Source organism: Mesocricetus auratus, unplaced genomic scaffold, assembly GCF_017639785.1.
Source record: "Mesocricetus auratus isolate SY011 unplaced genomic scaffold, BCM_Maur_2.0 Super-Scaffold_100011, whole genome shotgun sequence".
NCBI lineage: Eukaryota > Metazoa > Chordata > Mammalia > Rodentia > Cricetidae > Mesocricetus > Mesocricetus auratus.
In genome coordinates, this window is record NW_024429195.1 from 8,087,366 (window position 1) to 8,108,195 (window position 20,830).

Consider the following 20,830-nt stretch of genomic DNA (forward strand, 5'->3'; position numbering starts at 1 on the left):
CCCGGTAGAGGAAACCAGCCATTGATGAGAGGCTTGAAGGTTGGGTAGTTTACAGCCGACTCTTTGGCGAAGCCGCATCTTCAGCGACCGCGGCGCTTTTTGGGACACCGTCCCCGCTCTTGCAGACAATTGTAGAAGCCAAACCGCCAAGTTGCCTCCTCACCAGACCAAATATGGTCACAAGCGCTAAGCAGCCTTCCGTGGAAAAAGTCTGGCCTCGCGGGTGTCTCCCTGCGCCAGGGTGCGCCCCGGCCCGACCTCGGCCAGGTCCGCGCCCCGTGCGGCGATCCCGGTGTGGGGGCGCTCCCCGCAAGGCGAGGGCGCAGCGCCCCGGACCCGACCCTTCCTGGCCCCTGGCCCACGACAACTTGCCCTCCGTTATCCTCAGGCTTGGATTTCGTCCACAACCCCTTGATTTAACAGGCTTGGGCCATTTTCTCTTTGATCCCGCCCCAAGTCAGTGGTAAACTCAAAGGAATGCAGATAGAGCGCGCGGCGGGAGAGGTCGGCGCGGCGGGGCGGGGGCACGGTCTCTCTCCAGCCGCCAAGTGCCCAGCCCACCCCCGCCGGCCCGACCCGGGTGGGAGGAGGAGGAAGAGGAGGGGCAGGCTGGCTCCGGCCAGGAGGTCATGCATAATTCAACAGCTCCACTCTCGGCCCGCCTCTTTCCTAGGGGTGGGAGTTCGCTGCAAACTTTGTTTATGGGACAGTCCGGGAGCCTTGGCCGCTGCGCTCGTCTGCGTCGTCGTCTCCTCCTCCTCCTCCTCCTCCGCCGCCGCCGCCGCAGCCTCCTCCTCGCACAGTGCGAGCGCCCGGGGCCAGCTCCGGGGATGTGAGAGTCCAAACTTTTCGGCTGCTGGGAATCCGCTCAGGATCTGCCTGACGGGGCCGGGTTCCAGCTCGCAAGCTCGGGAGGCTCCCAGGCTCGGCTTCCCCGCGTGCCCAGGTAGCGCTCGCCGCGCCCCGCACCCTCCCTGGCGCCCGGCTCTTCGGCGTCCTGGGTCCCGGCCCCGTGGGATCGGCGGTGGGTGTGTTGCCCAGGGGAGGCTGCCACCCGGCCCGATGCAGGCACCCTTCCACCTCCTCCCGCCGCCGCCCGCTCAGGGGCAGCTTCTGAGCTGCGGGAAAGTTGCATAATCTCGGAGGCCGGGGGCGCCCCCTCCCCCCACCGCGGGTCCCTCGACGGGCACCCAACAGTCTCTGCGTTTTCTCTCTGTCCTTCCCCTGGACCCCCCTCCTCCGACTTAAACTAAAAAGCTTCCTTTATTATTTTTTTCTTTCCCTTGCAGAAAGATGAATCCGTCCTCGGTGCCCTCGGGGCTCCCGCCGCCAGGGCAGCAAGTCATCCACGTCACGCAGGACCTCGACACGGACCTCGAAGCCCTCTTCAACTCGGTCATGAACCCCAAGCCCAGCTCCTGGCGGAAAAAGATCCTGCCGGAGTCCTTCTTCAAGGAGCCCGACTCTGGCTCGCACTCGCGCCAGTCCAGCACCGACTCGTCGGGCGGCCACCCCGGGCCTCGGCTGGCAGGCGGCGCGCAGCACGTCCGCTCGCACTCGTCGCCCGCATCCCTGCAGCTGGGCACCGGTGCGGGCGCCGCCGGGGGCCCCGCGCAGCAGCACGCGCACCTCCGCCAGCAGTCCTACGACGTGACCGACGAGCTGCCGCTGCCCCCCGGGTGGGAGATGACCTTCACGGCCACCGGGCAGAGATACTTCCTCAAGTAAGTCAGCCGGCAGCACAGAGGGGGCACGGCTGTGATGCTCAGGACGCTGTCGCCTTCGTGGTGTGCGCGCCTGTGTCCGGAAGGCAGAGAGACCGGTTGAGACTCTGCCAAGGTTCTTCAGAGACCTGCGAAGTTGGAAAACGAGGGAGGAGTGGGTCTCTGGGAGTTAGACTTGACTGGAAGCCAGAGAGCAGCAGCTTTTGTGATCTTAGGCCCTTAATTCCCCTCCCTTAACTTACTTAGCTCAGAGCCAGGTCTATTAGCATAAGATAACAGGGACTTTGGGGAGAACCTGGAAGCGGTGGGTCTGCCACGAGTAGGTCGTCTGGGTGCTTCAACCACTCAGGAAAAGCAAGTCGGGAAAGAGCACAGTGCCTAGTGGGTTTACCTCTCCCAGCTGGGTGATGTAATGGCCACCCAGCACAGTGATGTAATTACCAACTGCATTGTAGACTAGTTATGGGTTGGACCAGCAAATTGTGTGGAAATTGGGTCAGGAGTCTCATTACGTTACACTTGCTAACCTATAATACCGTCACATTAGGAGTGTGCGTTGTCATCGTTCGCGTCGCATTGGTCTGGCTTTTTGATGTAGTGAGTTCTACATTAGATTCCGGTTTTGGATTAGGCTGTACAGGAGAAATATATTTTCAAATGCTGGAGGAGACTGGCATTCCTGAGGGGGGGGAACCAACCAGGCTGGAACTGGAATTGTTATCAGAACCAGTGAGATCATAGGTGTCACGCTGGCAAAGACCTAGATGGAAATTGCGGCTGCACCACTTGGTGGCAGAATCTCGTCTACTTGGCTAAGCTTCACTGCCCAAAGGGAAAATGCCCACGGACGGGTCTTGAAGTTCATCGTAGAGCTGTGTCTCTTTGTTGAGGTAGCCTTGTTTCAAAGGTTCACATGTAAGGTAGCGTGTGCTACTTTAAAAGTCTAACCAAACTCCTCTTTGGCGTTTATCTGTGATACTTTTGATTGTTGAGGACCTAAGAATGAGCATATGGTGGTGGGTACGTTTGTTATGGGCAAGTCTGAGAGACTCATATGGGTTGTCATTTCTTCCCCATCCCAAGGCTGTTGACATCTTGTTCATATTAAGATTTATTTTGCTGGGCGGTGGTGCCACACAATTTAGTCCCAGCACCGGGGTGGCAGAGGCAGGGAGATCTCTGTGAGTTTGAGGCCAGCCTGGTCTACAAATCGAGTTCTAGGACAGCCAGATCTATTACCCAGAGAAACCCTGTCTTGAAAAACAACAGCAAAAGATTAATTATATTATTGTGTGTGTGTGTGTGTGTGTGTGTGTGTGTGTGTGTGTGTGTGTGTAGATATGTGTGTGTACAACATACAAGAAGTGCCCATGGAGGCCAGAAGAGGGTATCTAAATCCCCGCAACTGGCTGTGTGAGCTGCAACTCCCTCCCCTAGTTTGGGATTAGGGTACTAGGAACTGAACCCCAGTCCTCTGCAAGAGCATCAACTGGTCTTAGTCACTGAGCTATCCCTCTAGCCTCTTGGGAATACTTTTTATTGTTTTTATCTTTGTTTTGGGAGTTGGTGTGATGCTGATGTCCTGAAGCCAACTCAATGGGCTTTTATCACAGCTGGCATCTGGATTACTGAGCCATGGTGTAGACTTGCACTTAGTGCTTTGATTTCTAAATAGTGGTAGAAGTAATAGCAGGGCATTTTTCTGAGCTTACAAAGTGTGCACATGTTCAAAATGTCATTATGCATTAAGCTCACTTAGGTAAATGCAACTGTACATTTTCACCAGGATTTTAACTAACATGGACTTTGCAATAAATGTTAAGAAGAGTCCAAATAATTTTAGATTGTCCCTTTTGATCTCAGATGATTTTTAAACAGCTCATGAATGTACACATAAGTGTGATTATTGAAATATGAAATAAGAACTGGGATTTCCTAATGTCTGTGGAAATATAGACAAAAATGACCTCTAAGTAAAAAAAATTCTTGTCTACATGTTTTAATGGTTAACATTGCTCAGATGTGTTTGGGATTTAGGGCAAAAATAGAAGTTAGCCTTGTGTATTGAGAAAGCTGCTGTTATGATCCATTTCTGTCCACCTATGCAGCCACAGGTACTAAACCAGAGTGCTTCTTCCTTTCCTTTCGAGTAGTTGGTGGATGGCATTGCCTGATGCCACCCCTGGAAAGTTCTTAGCTAAGTGACTAGGAGAACATAAGGAATTATGTTTTTTGTGGCTATTGTCTTGTAGAATAAGCAATCTGCCAAGAATTCTCCGTGTCTCCCAGAGCGTTGCTTGAAGTTTGAATAAGGTAAATGTTCTTTGTCACACTTGGTTACACAGCCTTAAGAAAAATGGTAGCTGTGCTGTCCACCCTGACTCTGTTACTCAGCGTTAGCATCTGTAAATGGGGCTGGCAGAAGAATCCTATTCTTGACTATGGGGACCCAGGGTTGTATCAGTCAGAAACCAAAGGTGTTTAGAATTGACGAGGATCAGCTTGAGGGTTTTAGCGGCTTTTCTGATATATATATATATATATATATATATATATATATATATATATTTGCTAGAGGAGGCTGAAGAAGTCATTTGACAGTGGACTCTGACAGAAACGATGTCTCCATCTATCTTGAAGCAGGTGTTATTTTCCCTTTTCAGAACCCCCCCCTTTTTTTTTTTGGTTTTTCGAGACAGGGTTTCTCTGTAGCTTTGGAGGCTGTCCTGGAACTCACTTTGTAGACCAGGCAGGCCTCGAACTCACAGAGATCCGCCTGCCTCTGCCTCCCGAGTGCTGGGATTAAAGGCGTGTGCCACCAACACCTGGCTCAGAACCTCCTTTTTAATGTATGTCACTAACACAGCTAGCTGGACAGTGGCTTTAATGGGGATTGGAGCCTAGACCTTTAAGAGGCTTTTAACCATCTTTTGTCATTTTTTTTTAGGTAAGCTAGATTATTCCTAGGTATATGACATCACTTTCTGCTCCTTTTTTTTTTTTTTTTTTTAAAGCAGGTTCTCACTTTGTAGGCCTGGCTTCCTGTGCTCTGAGTGTTGGGGAAAGCCCTTTCTGTTTGTTCTTAAAGGTTTCTTTTTGAATATTGACACCTTTTCTCCGGTATGGCTACCTTTAAGGTACAGGGTGAAGAGGCAGAGCTGAAGCCTGGTGTTTCCTCTGAAGAGTCCTTGTGGGCAGCCCAGGGTACATGCTGGGAGCCCCAGTGCTCCGGGGAGAACAGCCAGCACTCACTTAAGCGCCCCTACTGAGGTTATCATTTATTTATCTTCACATTTCTGATTATAATGTAATGCATGGTTTTTGTGCATGAACCATAAAACAGAATTATAAGGAGAATGATGACCCTTAGTCAATTTTTTTAGTCTTTTAACTTTTTTTTCTTTCTGAGACAGGATTTCTCTGTATTGCTTTGGAGCCTATTCTGGAACTCGCTCTTGTTGACCAGGCTGGCCTTGAACTCACAGAGATCCGCCTGCCTCTGCCTCCCCAGTGCTGGGATTAAAGGCGTGCGCCACCAACGCCTGGCCATTTTTTTTTCAGTCTTTATTCTATAAATGTTATTATAGAAAAATAATAATTCTGCTAGAGAAAACTTTGTCCTACTCTTATGTTGACCATTCTTATTAATGATTTTTTGTTGTTGTTGTTGTTGTTTTTTTTCCTCCGAGTGTAGCTGTGGAGCCTGGCCTGGCACTCACTGTGTAGACTAGGCTGGCCTCAAACTCACAGAGACCGGCTTGCCTCTGCTTCCTGAGTGTGCCACCTCTGCCGGGCAATGACCTCTATTAATAATTGTAGTATTTTTTTTAAACTCCAGGTCACATGATATAGCTGTGTACTAGGATTAAAGGCGTGGTTACCACACCCTACTGTTTTGCCTTTTCTGAAATATATGCTTAAGATCATTTTTTAATCAAACATCTTCATACGTGGTAAAGATCTAGTTGTACAGACGTCTGTCATTGAACAACAGTGGTTTCCTTCGACTCCTCAGTCAGTGTTCACAGCTAAGAACCTTTAAACTTTTAAAAATTGCATCTGTGTTTAATTTGGGTTCCCTCTTTAACCCTCAGTGGAAGACTCTGATAAGATAGGGAGAGTGTAGTTCCCTCCTAGTTTTGCTTTTTTTTTTTCTGAGTTTGTTGTTTACATGTTGTTTGCCTGCTAGTCATCTTTATTTTTTGTATTTTTTTTCCTCAACTTTTTTTTTTAAGTCAGGATCTCTTGTGTCCCAAGCTGGTTTCAAAGGCCGAGCATTCCCTTCTGGTTGGAGTTCCAGCCTTTGCTCCCTGAGTGCTGCTGGGGTCTCAGGCATGTGTGACCATGCCTAGCTCATGTCGCTGAGCCCGTGATTCCATGCATGCTAGGCAGGCACTCTGCTGTGGGCCAGCCCAGACTTTTTGTCACTTTCGGTAGAATGTCGGTGACGTGTGGCTGCCTGCTGGTTCTTACAGGGCCTGTTCACCTTATCAGAGCCTGGTGTTCTGTGTGCTTTGTCTAAATGGTGAGACAGGATCTCACTGTGTAGCCCTGGCTATCTCGGAACTTGTTCTGTAGGCCAGGCTAGTCTTGAACTCACAGAACTCCACCTGGCTCTGTCTCCTGATTGCTGGGATTAAAGTGGTGTACCAGTATACTCATAAATTCTTTCTCTTTAAGATTCATTGTTACTTTTTAGAAGAAATTGATTGTATGTGTCTGTGTGGCTGCCATGTGTGCCGGTCCTCAGAGGCCAGAACAGGGTGTCAGGTTCCTTGGGGCTGGAATTAGAGGCAGTTGTGAGCTGTGATAGAGGAACTGAACTTGGATCCTCTGGAAGAGCAGCGAGTGCTCTTAACTACTTACTGAGCTCTTTCTGTAGCCCTTCATGATTCGTGAAAATCCACAGTCAACATCTCTATGATTTTAACTCTATAAAATGATTGATTTCCTTATATATTAGCAGGAATTGGATTTTTTCTTTCTCTATTGGTTTGTTGTGTCAGGGTCTTTCATTATACAGTCTTTGCTGGCTGTGTAGACCAGTCTGGCTTTGAACTCAGGGATCCACCTATTTCCGCCTCTGAGAGCTGGGACTAGAGGCGTTCACCTCTTCGCCGGCTTAGATTGAATTTTAAACCAGCACTTGTGTCTGACATTATAAACCCTTAACCAAACAAGAGACAATATTGCCACCCCACAATGAAATGGGTTCTTTTCTTACTTACTCTTCATTGATGAAATTTACATCCCTTTTCATATTTTCAGACCATGATGTCTATTTTTGAGACACGGTCTCACTCGGGGTAGCCCAGGTTGGCCTCAAATCTATAATGATCTCATTCAGTCCCTGAGAATTTGGATTATAGTTTCAAGAAGACCATGCTGGGCTTCTGACCATAGCCATAAATCTTTCTTTCTTCCACAGGGAACACTTTTATTTCTTACTCGATTACTACATATCATTTCCATGTAAGACTACCTTTTATTATGACATTTTCATACCTGACTGTCATGTTCTGTCATCATGTTTAGTCCCCATTACCTCTCCTGACTTCTCATTCCCCTGACCTCTTCCTCTTCCCCAGCCAATCTCTCCTCTGCTTCCATGTCTTTCTTTTCGAGGCCCAGTGAATTTAATTGGGGTGGCTTACGTGAGCATGTCGAGGGTTATTTGTAGGGCATGAGGACCTTCCTAGTGGTGACATCACTGAAGACAATGGCTCTCCCTCCCCAGCAACCATTAACTGAGTATCCCTTCAGGAAGAGACTGGCCCTTGTGAGCTCCGCCCTCTAGCAACCAGTGACTTCCTTTAAATGCTCAGGGAAGTTGGACGATGGTTTCCTCAGATGATTTCTTTCTAGTATGTCTAAGTAACTTAATGCATTTATGTGGAATCTGTCCTTACCGTCGAGGCCACATTCTGTGTTCTTGCCCAGTCCTTCTGGGCTCTACAGTTGTATTGAGTCCAGATTTGAATTCCCGTGTGGGTGAGGTCTCACGGGGCTTCAGACAGAGGCGTCCTTAGACATCCTGTGAAGGGCAGGAAGGGGAAGAGTCAGAAAGGCAGGAGGAAACTGAAAAGAAAAAGAAAGCCTGGAAGCCAGAAAGGAAAGAGTAGGTCAGGGAGGGAGGTATGGTTTACACTGCAAACCTAGACGTGTCCAGGGAACGTTCTCCACTGAGTCCGCTCTCTGTCTTGGGCTATGGCAAAGCCCTGGGCCTGAGGCACTAGATCACATGTTAATTTAGTAGTTTGGTTTTAGAAAAGGGAAAAAGGAAGGTTTCAGAGAGGTATAGGCAACATGTTCTCTTACGGCCCGGCAAATATTCTTATAATAATCTCTAGTGACTCTGACACGGAAGGATTCTCTCAATTTGTAGGCCTGATGATTTGTAGAGAGACCGTACATTTGCTTATGCACTCTACTAAAATGAGATCTGAAATCAGGGTTTTTAATACAAGATTTGAATTTGGGGCCTGGAGAGTTGGCTCAGTCCTTAAGAGCCCTTGTTGTGGTTGTAAAGGGCCGGGGTTCAATTCCCAGCATCACACGGGGGCTCACTCCCTGCTCGGGCACCAGACAGACATCCATGCAGGCAAAACATTGATACTCATAAAATAATAAAAATAAATCTAAAAAAATAGGAAAGAATCAACTTGTCCTGGTCTCCATTCTCAGCTCACGGTCCGTCTTTGTTAGTTGGGGTGTCTCATACTACATAGCCATGTAGCCATAAAATAGCAGATTATGTTTGGAGAATGTCACTTACAAGTTTATAGTTCTGGAACTGGAACTGTAGTTTCGAGTGAGGGTTCATCTTTACTGTGTTTTTGTTGTTATTGTTTCTCAGAACTCATTGCTACTTGGAAAGGCAATGCTGAGATTAATGCGAATAAATTCTGCATGCTATATTTGATTATATCAAACTGAGTTGAGTTTGGTTGCATTTTATAGTTAAAGCTTACATTGTGATTAAAAGGCTGTTTCATGTTGCTGGACAGATGGCTCAGTTTGTAGGAGTACTGGCTGGTCTTGTGGAGGACCCAGGCTGGGTTCCCAGCCCCCGATGGTGGTTCAAGACTGTCTGTAGCTCTAGTTCCAGGGGATTCTCTTCCAGCCTCTAGGGGCACCACACATACATGCAGGTGCATCAAAAAATAATAATAAAAAATGATTAAAGGTTATTTTATTTGCTACATTTTGAAAATTTAGGAACAAATGAGATTGTGACAGGTTTGGAATTTGTGTGAACATGAATTTAACAGGAGGGTTAGGGTTCATAAAGGAAACAGTTGAGTTCTTCTGTTCATGATATTCTTGAAGTTTTCTGTTGTTGTTGTTGTTGTTTTTTTTTTTAGTTTTCTTTTTGCCACAGTTTCTTTGTGTAGCCCTGGCTGTCCTAGAACTCGCTCTGTAGACCAGGCTGGCCTCTCAGGGAGATCCTCCTGCCTCTGCCTTCTGAGTGCTGGACTAAAGGCGTGCCCAACCACGCCTTGCTCTCAAGTTTTCTGAAGATAAATTTGATGGTGCAAGAGTCCCCACTAGATGACTCTTTGTTTTGTGTAGTGTGTGAAATACAAGCCCGTGGATATGAAGCTTTGGGAAAGTATGGACTTTTTTTTTCTTTTGGTTTTTCAAGACAGGGTTTCTCTGAGGCTTTGGGGACTGTCCTGGAACTCACTTGGTAGACCAGGCTGGTCTCGAACTCACAGAGATCCGCCTGCCTCTGCCTCCCAAGTGCTGGGATTAAAAGCGTGCGCCACCAACGCCCGGCTGAAAGTATGGACTTTTAAAACCATATCGTCGAAGGTATATTGGTTCACGTGAGCCACTTATCATAAAATCCAGTCATGCGTTTACCTTGTGGGAAAACGTGAAGGAATGGAAGCTAGGAATCAAGCGAGGAGACGCTGCTAGGAGGCTAAGCGTGTGACTAAGTGTGATCCTCCCTTCCTTCTTTCTTGGTCTTTTAAAAAAGTCACTCCGTTGCTGGTGAAGGACAAGCTCATCAGCGCGAGTTACTGGTCTAGCAGTGTCTACATTTTGCCTGTGAAGGCGGTGTGTGTGTGGGGCCTCTGGCTTGAGAAAGGCTGCTCTAAAGGAGGGCACTGTGGTCCCTTCAGTACACAGTATGTATGTCGGCTTGAATTTAGTTACCACTGATCAGTGACGATTAAACAGCCCTTCGCAGTAGGAGCAGAGTGTTGGCTCATTGTGGAAAAGCGGTGTCATACAAACACCTTTCTGTGAAGCCCAAGCCCGACAGGTGTTAGAGTAAGTTACAGAGTAAGTTCCTTTGTAATGATTAGCCCCAGTGGCGTGAGTCAGGTGGTGCCCAGGTGCTTGCCGTTTAACCTGGTAATTGGCCAGTAATGGTTAAGTGGTTAGAAATCTCCAAAGGATGCGGGCTTCTCTGTGGCACATGCATCAGGTAATCAGCTTCATCTTCTCGGTGAGCAGGGGGCTGCAGGACATTGAAGAGCTTGTCAGCTCATGCCTTGAAGCAAGGTGTCACGATGGAGTTTTAGTGGCTTTTTTTTTTTGCAAGGTCCTTCTTAGGACTGGAAGCACCTTGGGTGATTCATGCCTGCCGTGTGGGGCCCAGGACGGAGAGCTGCAGGAGGAAAGAAATACAAACCTGCTTATGAGCATGGAGGTCTAAACTGGTGTCATGGGATCATGTTAGCGGAAAAGATCTCATTTACGGATACTTACCACAAATGAGTTTTCATTACATGTACTCCGTCACAGCACACCTTGCGTGTGCCACAGTATGGTTTGAAGTCACGACTGATTGCGGGCATTCACTTTCTCTTTCACCACGTGGGTCCCAGGGATTGGACTCAGATTGTCACCAGTGGTGGCATGTCCCTCACCTGCCGAGCCATCTTGCCAGCCCCCAGATGTAGCTGTGCATGTTATAATGATGTACGTGTGCATATATTCAGAGACAATTATTTTATATGCCAACTCATTAGTTCACTAAAGAAACTTCAGATTTTTAAAACATTCACTTAGAAACTCATATTTAAGTTTTGATGAACTGTCCCCTTACAATTTACTCCTATTGAAAAGATACCTTTCTCATACAAACTGGTTATAGTTTCTCCTCCTCTGCCCCTCCCAGTTCCTCCCCACTTTCCCTCCCCTCCGTACCCACCCCCGTCTGTCTCTTTAGAAAAGGTCAGCTTCTAAGAGATAACAACCAAACAAAATAAAATATAGCAAGATGAAATTAAAACTATTGTATCACAGTTGGTCATGGCAGCTGGAGCAGGCATAAGAGTCAGAGACCCATTTGTTCTCAGCCAGGAGTCCCACAAGAATACTAAGCTAATAGCTATAATATATACGCAGAGGGCCCGGTGCAGACCCACGTAGTCTCTGTGACCGCCACTTCAGTCTGCGAGCCCTGCTTGGTTGATCCAGAGGGCCTTGTTCTCCTGGTGTCCTCCATGCCCTGTAACTTACAGTCTTTTGTCTCGCTTTCCTCGAGATTTCCTGAGCACTGGAGGGAGGGGCTTGATGGAGACCTCCAATTTAGAATGTCTTTTGAATAGTGTTTGGTTGTGCTGTTTCTGCATCCGTTTCTATCTGTTGTCGGAGGAAGTCTCTCTGATGACGACTGGATAAGGCACTGATCTAAGAGCATAGCAGACTATCATTAGGAGTCAGTTTATGCATTTTCTTTTTAAGACCACTAGTGTTTGGTCTTACCCTAGGCCTCTGGGCTCTCCAGTCTCTGGTTCTTGGTTACCCAAGCAGTGCAGCGTATGGATGTCTTCTAGTCCAGTGTGCCTCGAGCCAATCAGATACTGGCTGGTTACTCACACAGGTTCTGTAACACCACTGTCCTAGCATATTTTGCAGGCGGGACAGACTGTAGGTCAAAGGTTTTGTAGTTGGGTTGGTGTCCAGGCTCTCTTTCAGCAGCCTGCAGAGTACCTTCTGGAACCAAAGAGGCTAGCATGTAGGAGTGTAGGGCTGAGGGCTCTAGGCACCAGCTCAGCTTCTCCTTGTTCAGTGAGTTGTGTGAGTGTTGTTCTCAGCAATGCCCCCCCCCCTCACCCCCACGCAGCCAGTTGCAGAGAGCAAAGCTTTGTCTTAGCAACAGCCTGGGTTGTTTTCTGGTTTCCATGGTACCCTCTTGGCCAGCAACTCAATTGAATGCAACTGAGTCCCACCACTGGAAGCCTCACCTGGCGACAAGGGATGGTCAGTGAAGACTCCCGTATATCCTGCATTGCTAGGAGTCCTCATTAGGATCACCCTCATGCTGGCTGGCCCAGAACTCGGTGTGTAGAAAAGACCAGTTTCCAATTCATGGGCTTCACCTGCCTCTGCCTGCCGATTGCTGAGATTAAAGACCTGGGAGAAGTGGGGGGAATTCCTGGTCACTCGGGATTTTGCTTGCACCCAGAGTTTTTTCTTTTTCTTTTTCTTTTTTTTGAGAGGGTCTCTTTACATAGCCCAGGCTGGCCTTGAGCTCACGCAGCTCCTGAATCCTGAGATTAAAGCTGTGTGCCATCATGCCTGGTTTTATTAGAACCACATTATTGGACCAAAAGTAGTTATTTGACTAGAAGCAAAAGCTGTCATGTTATAATAAAGCTGGTGAGGGAACTTAGCGGATTCCATGGCACGGTGAGGGTGACAGAGGCGGGGGACAAACATGCCAGGCGACAGAGTTTAAGTGAGAAGTTTTATTAGAAAGGGGAGGGAAGGAAGGAGAAAAGAGGTTGAGACTCAGACAGAGGGAGGTCAGACGAGGAGAGGGAGACAGGAAAAGTCTCGGCTGCCCCAGAGCAGCAGAAGGAAAGAGAGAGTGTAAGTGGGCAGGGTGGGGGGTGTCTTTCTTTTAAAGGGGTCCTTTGCGCCTGCGTACAGACTGTGTAGCCATGGAACCCTGGGCTGACCAGGGTACTGCCTGAGGGCGTTCTGCCAGGTGACAGGGCCAGCACAGTGCCTGAGTCCTTACATGTATGTCATCTGTCAGTTTCCAAGTTCACAGTGGTAGAGTCGGTGTCTTCTAACCTTCATCCGTAGACAAGGCGGCGGTTTATGAAGAGGAGCTGGGGAAAGCTACAGACACGGGAATGAGTCGTGTGACATGTGACTGAATGTGAGAAATGGCTCAGGTTGTCTGCCCTTGGCAGACATGGGCTTTGGACATGAGGAGGGATTGCACGGAGTTATAAAATGGTCGGTCTTTAAAATGGCCTCAAGGGGTTTTGTAGGAAAAGTGGCATGATTCTTTGGAAAAGTGGGCCGTGAGGGAGGGAGACGCCCAGTTAGCCGCCTTAGAACCCTTGTGCTGTCATGGAGTTAGCTTCAAAGCTAAATCTTCGGGAAAGGTGGGGAAAGTAAGATAAGGTTGAGCCAGTGTGTGGAAACAGACATACTTGTCAAAGTCTTGAGCTGCTTTGTAATCGCTTTTGTGACGCATCTGCGTTGCCCGGTTTTGCTGCGGGATAAGAGCTTCCGTGAAGAATGATTTGCTTCTTTAAAAAAGGTTTAAACACCAGCTTGTCGTCCAGACCCAAAACCCTGACAGCAAACTGTGGCTGTGCTCTTCAGGGTCCATTGTGCGCTGGCTCTTTCTGACGAGCTTCACGAGGCAGGAGACTGCTCCTTTTGCGGTATGGCCTGGCTTTGTTCGTCCGCACGACGCTGGAGTGGCCAGCTTTGGTTTGCTTCTGCTCTGGAGCCTGAATTTGAAAAAACCTGTTTGTTTCACCCATCAGCCAACTGGGCCTTCCTCGTAATCCCTGAACTTTGATTATGGGGTTATTATCAGACAAGAGTGTCTTTGTCAAGGAGCATGTTTACTACTCTGGGGTCTAGCGTGACTAGCGGATGTAAATTGTATGGAAGTAATTAAATGTGAAGGAAATGTCATGTGGGCTCAATTTAAATGTACAGACTGTGTGGCATTGATTTTTTTTCCCCTCTTTCTTAAACGTATACCAAGAAGGGTGGAAAGAGAAAAAATAAAGGTTCAGAGAGTTAGATGTGGGGATCAGACACCTCCAGTCTCTTCTGGTTAAAATCTGAAGTTATGTGAATGCCATTGCCATTCATGTGAAGCCTTTGAGTCCAGATGCCAGGGAATGTGCCGTGCTCAGCAGCTTGAGCCTCTTCCCAGCCAAGGGTCTTATCTCCATCTATCTGTATACCCACAGGGGAGTGGGCTTTTCGTGTTACAAAACAGGCTTGGAGGGAGCTGTGTAAATGGCGCCTGTTTCTCCAGTGGTTGCTCCATTTTCTGCACAGGGACGCCAAGATCTTCATATGGAGGACCCACTCTTCAGACTTCTGGGCAGGAGCTGTGCATCTCTCTCTCCTTGCACGAATGGGTTGTCCGCTGCCTCTGTGCTTGGCTTTTTAAGACTGAGCCAATTCCCTCTCCTGTCTAACACCCTAGTGGACCAAATAAGCAGAAAGCCTCTCCACCTCTTCCAAATCCCCGTCGTAATTTAATCTGTACCATGAGATATTTATTTGGCCCTTAAAATGTTGTGTAATGCTAATTGTGAATAGAATGGGCTTAATTCATTTCCCTGACTTGACCAGGGGTTGTGTTAACTCTAGCTTCATGTACACCGATAGCAAGGGAATACAGTGTTGACATTGAATGTTTTAATGTGTGTGTATGTGTGAGTGTGAGTGAGTGTGTGTGTGTGTGTGTGCGCGCGCACACACACACGCACGCACGCACGCGCGTGCGCCCAAGCAGGAGGTCAGAGGCATTGGATCCCTGAAGCTAGAGTTATAACTGATTGCAAATTGCCTCATATGGGTGCCAGGAATTGAACTCAGGTCCTCTAAAAAGATCTTTTAACAGCTAAGCCATCTTTCCAGCCCTCGAGGACATGCATCTTGAAGTCATCAGAATGTCACTGGGTGGTCAGAGGTGGAGATGGACACATTTAGATTTGATGTAATTGGTACAAGTTTGATTTGCAGCTGAGTTTGGGTCACAGTAATCTCCCCTTGTCTGCCCTGATGGAAGGTACTTATGCTTCATTTGTAAGCATAAGTACTTATTCTTTATTTGTAAGTTCCTGTGGAGAAGAGTCACATGTTGACCACTTGGTATTTCTTGGGTACCTAGCTTAAAACCTACACATAGACACCACAGACAGACAGACAGACAGACAGACAGACACAGACACAGACACAGACGCACAGACGCACATCAATTGATAATTCTGCTATTTTTTGGTATTTTCTTTTTCTGACCATACACTCTAAGACAGAACAATGAGAATCCAGGAGAGAAAACGTTGCTGTGAGTAACACACTGTCCGAATCTGTTCTCAGGTTATTTTCCTGCCCTAGTGGAAATTTACCATCCTGACCCTGAAGCTTTCACAAGCTCCTGACCCAAGCTGTCCCAGCAGAGCTGGAGAAGGCTCTTTTTGTTTCAAGAGATTTCTTTTCAGGGTGTTAAGTAAATGGGAATCTGGGATGTTTGCTGTAATTAAGCAGGTTAACTTTGTCAATAGTGAGTATATATATATATATCAGAGAAGCTAGTCAGTCTTGAATATTAAACACAGACTCAAGTTCATTTTTGGTGGGGCACCGTCACCTATAAATAAACTTGAAAGGAAATTTAGTCAGATGAACCAGGAGAGGCTGTACTCCTGGGAATACCCCTTTCTAAATCATATATTCACTTTTGCTATTTTCATGTAGAGGTTACCTTGAGATGTTTATTCTGAACATGACCCTTGAAGATCATATAGGCTGAACATGACCCTTGAAGATCATATAGGCTGAACATGACCCTTGAAGATCATATAGGCTGAACATGACCCTTGAAGATCATATAGACTGGAAAGATTCCTTTGCTCACTGAGTCACCTTGACCCCTTCATCCTTTTTTTTTTTGTTTTTTTTTCTTTTCTTTTTTTTGTTTTTTTTTCTTTTTTTTATTAATATTTTTTTATTTTCCATTTTAAATTTAGATAAGAAACAAGGTTGCTTCACAAGTCAGTACGAGGTCCCTCTCCCTTTCCCTCCCCTCCTCCCGTGCCATCCCCCCCCCCCCCCCCCCGTTATCCCCTCATTCCCCCAGGGAGGGTGAGGCCCTCCATGGGGGTGTCCATAGTCTGTCATTTCATATAGGGCAGGGCCTAGACCCTTCCCCAAGAGTTCAGGGTGAGAGTGCACCTCACATTGTTCTATGGGAGTCCAGAGACCGTGTGTATACTTGGGATGGGTACTGATCTGCTGTCCAAGGCTCAATAGATTACCTAGGCCTCCTCACTGACACCCAGATTCAGGGGGTCTTGATCAGTCCCATGCTGGATTCCCAGGCTGATGCCTGGTCATCCTTTTTTTTTAAGGGAGAGTTTGATTATCCAAAGACAAGAGACTCAACAAGTTTAGCTGCTAAATATACATTGTGTTTGCATGATAGTTTATTATGCTTATTTCTTCTTAGTTCTTTTTTTTTTATAAATGTGTGTTTGTGTGCTTGTGTACATACATGTTCAAGTATTCATGATGGATGGAACTTCAGTAAGGAATAGCCATTATTCTGTTTGTTGCTCTTTTTCTCTCAGAAGGCCCACCCTCAAAGATCAGGGGCAAGTGCTATTCTTTCTAGAACCCAGGAACGAGTAACTGTGGACTAGAGACAAGGGATGTTTTGATGGGAGACAAGGTTTTCCCTTGCTTTTCCCAGGAGCTGGGTCATTAGTTCCTGATACACCTGTACATGAGTTTATCAGACTCTATGCTCCACTCTATGCTATGCACTTATTTATTTATTAAAAAAAAACCAAACTTTTGTTTAGACAGCATTTCACTGTGTAGCTTCCGCTGGCCTGGAACTCGCTATGAAGATCAGGCCGGCCTTGAACTCACAGAACTCTTACTTGCATCTGCTTCCTGAGTTCTGGTATTACAGGTGTGAGCTACTGTGTCTTTACACATTCTCTCTATTTTTAAAATACTTTCCATATTTAATCACCCCAGGAATGGTATGACTGATTTTTATCCTCATTTTACCCAAGAGATCGAAAGAGATTGTTTAGTTTGGTCAGAGTCCCTGATTCTGGCTTCCCTTTCCCAGCGCTGGCTTTGGCGTGGTTGGCCTCACCGTCTCTCTTCTTCAGGATCTCATCTCTCCTTCCTGCGGCTCCATTCCTGTGGCCGCCACCCTAGTGTACTAGCCTGTACTAGCCTACACCAGACCTTCGTCCCCAGTACATTGTCACTGGATACTCCCGTCCCATTGTTCTCCGTCCTGGCCTTCCCACGGGCTTCTGACCCTTCCCAGGATGGACTCCCAGCCCTGCTCATCCAGGCTGGCTGTTTGCCGGCCCCGAGCGGCGCTTGCCCCCTTCCCAGAGTATCCCCACCTTTAGTCTGACCTTTTACCCAGTGTGTCCTATCATGTGGGTCCATGTAGGATTTATTTCCTGCCTTACTGTTCAGCTTTTAGGGTCTTTGCTGAAAGTCGTTGGGCATAACCTCACATCTCAGTCTTGAAAGTTCAACTAGGTTTATATCCCTTGGCGGGCTCATGCCTGGTCTGGGCCCCCAGGGAGGGCGGTGAGTCGTGGGACCAGTAGGCACAGTACATTAGGGACACTGGTTTGGGCTTGGATATTGGGTTTGTTGCTTGATTTCCTCATCGTCGAGTGAGGAACTTTTGAAGGAGGTATTAGCCAAGGTTTCTTTTAATCTTATTAGTGGGCCTTTAAAGAAAGATTAATTGGGATGTAATTTAACACATAATTTACACGATGTGTGTAATTCAACATTTTTTGGGTATTCACAGATAACTTTTGCAGCCATCAGTTTTAGAATGTTTTCATCACCGCAAAGAAGACCCCTGCTGGCCGGACAACTGTTAGCTACCACCCTTCTCTCCGGCCCCGTCGCCGTCCCGTTTGCTTATCCTTCCTGGCTGGAAGCAATCACTAATGCGTTTTATGTTTCTCTACATTTGCTTACTCCGGCCAACTCGTGCAAATGGAAGCATGGTAATTGTGGACTTTGATGACAGGCCTCTTTCCCTCAGTGGCACAGTGTTTCCAAGGCTCCTCCATGTAGCGCGCAAGAAGATGCTTCCTTCCCAAATGGCCCCGCCTCATCCTGGGTTGTCATGAGAAGATGAATGTTGCTAACGCTTTCATCTGCTGACTGGCTGGCGAATATCTGGGTTGTTTCTTCTGTTTTCGAGAGAAAAGCGGCCTCTTCCTTCTCTCCAGTGGTTTCTATGGTTGCCGATTCCAGTTTCCATCCACTGCTTCAAACATAGGAGTCTGGGCCTGCCGGCGGTGTGTGCGCAGTGTGGATAGACGGGTTGGGTGTTTGGCCGTCAGCAGGAGCAGAGGAGAGTCAGGGAGTGCTCATGAGTTTAGTAGTTAGCCATTCCGGTTTGAATCATGGCAGTGCCGCTGAATGAGGTTACCTAACACGTAACCAGCGAGCTCCCATTTCCTTGTTTGCAAAGCAGCATCTACTCTGACTGTTCCGCTTGGAGTCAGAGCTGTGCTAGAGTGGACCTAGAGCTCCGCTAGCGCAGGAAGGACCTTACTTATGGTTGTAAGAACAAGTAAGTGTGCAAGTCAGAACACTCGAGTTGCAGAGTAAGTGCTTCACGTTGTCATGTCTAATACAGTCTCTTCAGCCTTCCCCCACCCCAGACAGCTGCAGGGGGCAGGTTGGACTTGCTTATCTTTTTATTTATGTGTGTGTGTGTGTGTGTGTGTGTGTGTGTGTGTGTGCGCGCGCTCTGCTCTGTGTGTGTGTGTGTATGCTCGTGCTCTCGCTGTGTGAGTGTAAATGCATTCCATGAGTGACGGTGCCTGTGGAGGTCACCAGAGGATGTCGTACCTGCTAGAACTGGAGTCATAGGCGGTTGTGAACTGTCTTGTAGGTGTTACAAGCCAAACTAGGGTCCTCTGTAAGAGCAGGAGAATAGGGCTTTTTGTTTGTTTGCTTGTTTTGTTTTGTTTTTCGAGACAGGGTTTCTCTGTGGCTTTGGAGGCTGTCCTGGAACTAGCTCTTGCAGACCAGGCTGGCCTGGAACTCACAGAGATCCGCCTGCCTCTGCCTCCCGAGTGCTGGGATTAAAGGCGTGTGCCACCACCGCCCTCTGAGAATATGTTTTTAGTCACAGAGTCACCCGTCAGCCCCTCATGTCTCCAGCTTTGTCCAGTTTGATGCTCTGGTCACTGCATCCCAGCCATTTGAGACTGGCTGTGACCGAGGCATCTCCTGGTCATAGATACAGATACAGAGGGTGCGTGTTTTTATTCTTTGTGGGGACAAGATGGGTTGCTTCCTTTTCAGGCTTAAAGGTTGTTTCACAGGGTTCTGGTCATTCTGAGCTCAATTATTATGTGATTAAAATTTTTTAAAATACTTTTTGTACTTTTTGAGATTGTAATATAATCACATCATTTCTCCCTCCCCTTTCATCCTTTCAAACCCTTCCCCATGTATCCCTCCCCTTCTCTCTTTCAAATTCATGGCCTTAAAAAAAAGTTGTGTGTGTGTGTGTGTGTGTGTGTGTGTGTGTGTGCTTATAAATTTTACCATCTTAAAAACAAGACAAGGTCTTAGTATGTGGTAAGACCTCCTAGCTGGCCTGGAACTTGCTATGTAGATCAGACTGGCCTCACACTAACTCACAGAAATCTGCTTGCATTTGCCTTCTGAAGGCTGGGGTTGTGGAATGGCAGGTGTGTGCCACTGTATATTTGGGGTTTGTACATAAAGCCTGAAAATCCCCCTCCCCAACACTAATTGGTTGAATGAGAGATGAAGTGTTAATTTGACCCAAACTTTCTTTGTAGCTTGGTATTCCTAAGAATCACTCTGGGTAGAGTTGTTAGTAAACTGAGGATATAGTAAGGAACCCTTGATATTGTAGCTTCAGACTTTAGGTAAGACCTGCCTGCACACACAATCCACCATTTTTAAAGATTATTTTTCAGTACATTTGAGTTGTCTTTAGATGCATATAGTTTTTATATTTACAGTCACAGGTCTTTTGGGAGAATGAAGAATCAGTTTTTTTTTAAAAATTAAATCCAAATAGCTTGTCCTTCCAGACACGGGATTGATCCTGCCTCGCCTGCACAGGAGCTGTGAGAAGGTCCTTTCCCGGTTCACCCTGTTTTGTGAAGGAGATGCTGATAAAAGAAGACCTTCAAGCCTGTCCTTCCCACCAGGGGATTGTGACCCTGTAGAATTAAATAGAGACAAGGAAGGAGTTAGTGAGGAGAGTTCATTTCATTTGCTGCCTCTTAATGCAAACTATCCAAACAAGTGGCTGAGGTGAGAAAATGGATATCACTTACAGGGTGGCTTTTTGGACCACTTTGGTCTCTCTCTCGACCTTGCAAAAGGAAGGCTTAGTCATGGAGTGGTTAGCCATTCTCATTACCTTAGGCTTAGGCACCATGAGTCAGCTTCCCATTGTTCCGCTCTGGAGGTTCCCTGATTTACATGTAAACTCCTGTTCACCTGCCCAAGAGCTCTCAGGCATGTGACCAGGGCATCACCCAGAGTGGCAGTCCTTGGCCAGCGCTTCTGGCTCACGTGGAGCCTAGCAGGACCGTGCCAGGCTGCTGGGAGAGCAAGAGGGAATTCTTAGTTAGCATCCTGTTATTTTGTTCCTAGATGAAGGCATAGTCCATCAGTACAAAAGAGTAGAAAACTTTAGAATTTCATCTTTTGCTATTGACCTAAGTGGCTGGGATTCTCTCTCTCTCTCTCTCTCTCTCTCTCTCTCTCTCTCTCTCTCTCTCTCTCTCTCTCTCTCTCTCTCTCTCTCTCATATGTGTGTGTATGTTTGAGATAGGGTTTCTCTGTGTAGCCTTGGCAGTCTTGGAACTCTCTCTGTAGACCAGTCTATCCTCAAACTCACAGAGATCAGCCTGCCTCGGCCTCGGCCTCCCAAGTGCTGGGATTAAAGGCGATATTACCAATCTTTATATTACCGGTGTTCATTTTCAGATCTGGAGGAAGAAGCAAAATTAAAGACGGATTGACTGATTTTTATATGTTATTTGGAGACTACTCTTTATAATCATCATTCCCTCAAATATTATGCTATTGTAGAAATAACA

The 20,830-nt window shown here is 47.1% G+C and overlaps 1 protein-coding gene across 2 annotated transcripts in view; it reads left to right on the top strand.

The window, feature by feature from the left end:
• Positions 1-629: 629 nt before the first annotated feature.
• Positions 630-20,830, top strand: part of Wwtr1 (WW domain containing transcription regulator 1) — a 124,354-nt gene continuing 104,153 nt past the window's right edge. Inside the window, exons 1-2 of one of the 2 annotated variants that reach the window (XM_005077900.4) lie at positions 630-832; positions 1,290-1,724. In XM_005077900.4, the coding sequence (XP_005077957.1) occupies positions 630-832; positions 1,290-1,724 (638 nt within the window). Of the gene's footprint in view, positions 947-1,289; positions 1,725-20,830 lie in introns of both variants that reach the window. The other variant, XM_013119016.3, reaches the window with a different exon arrangement.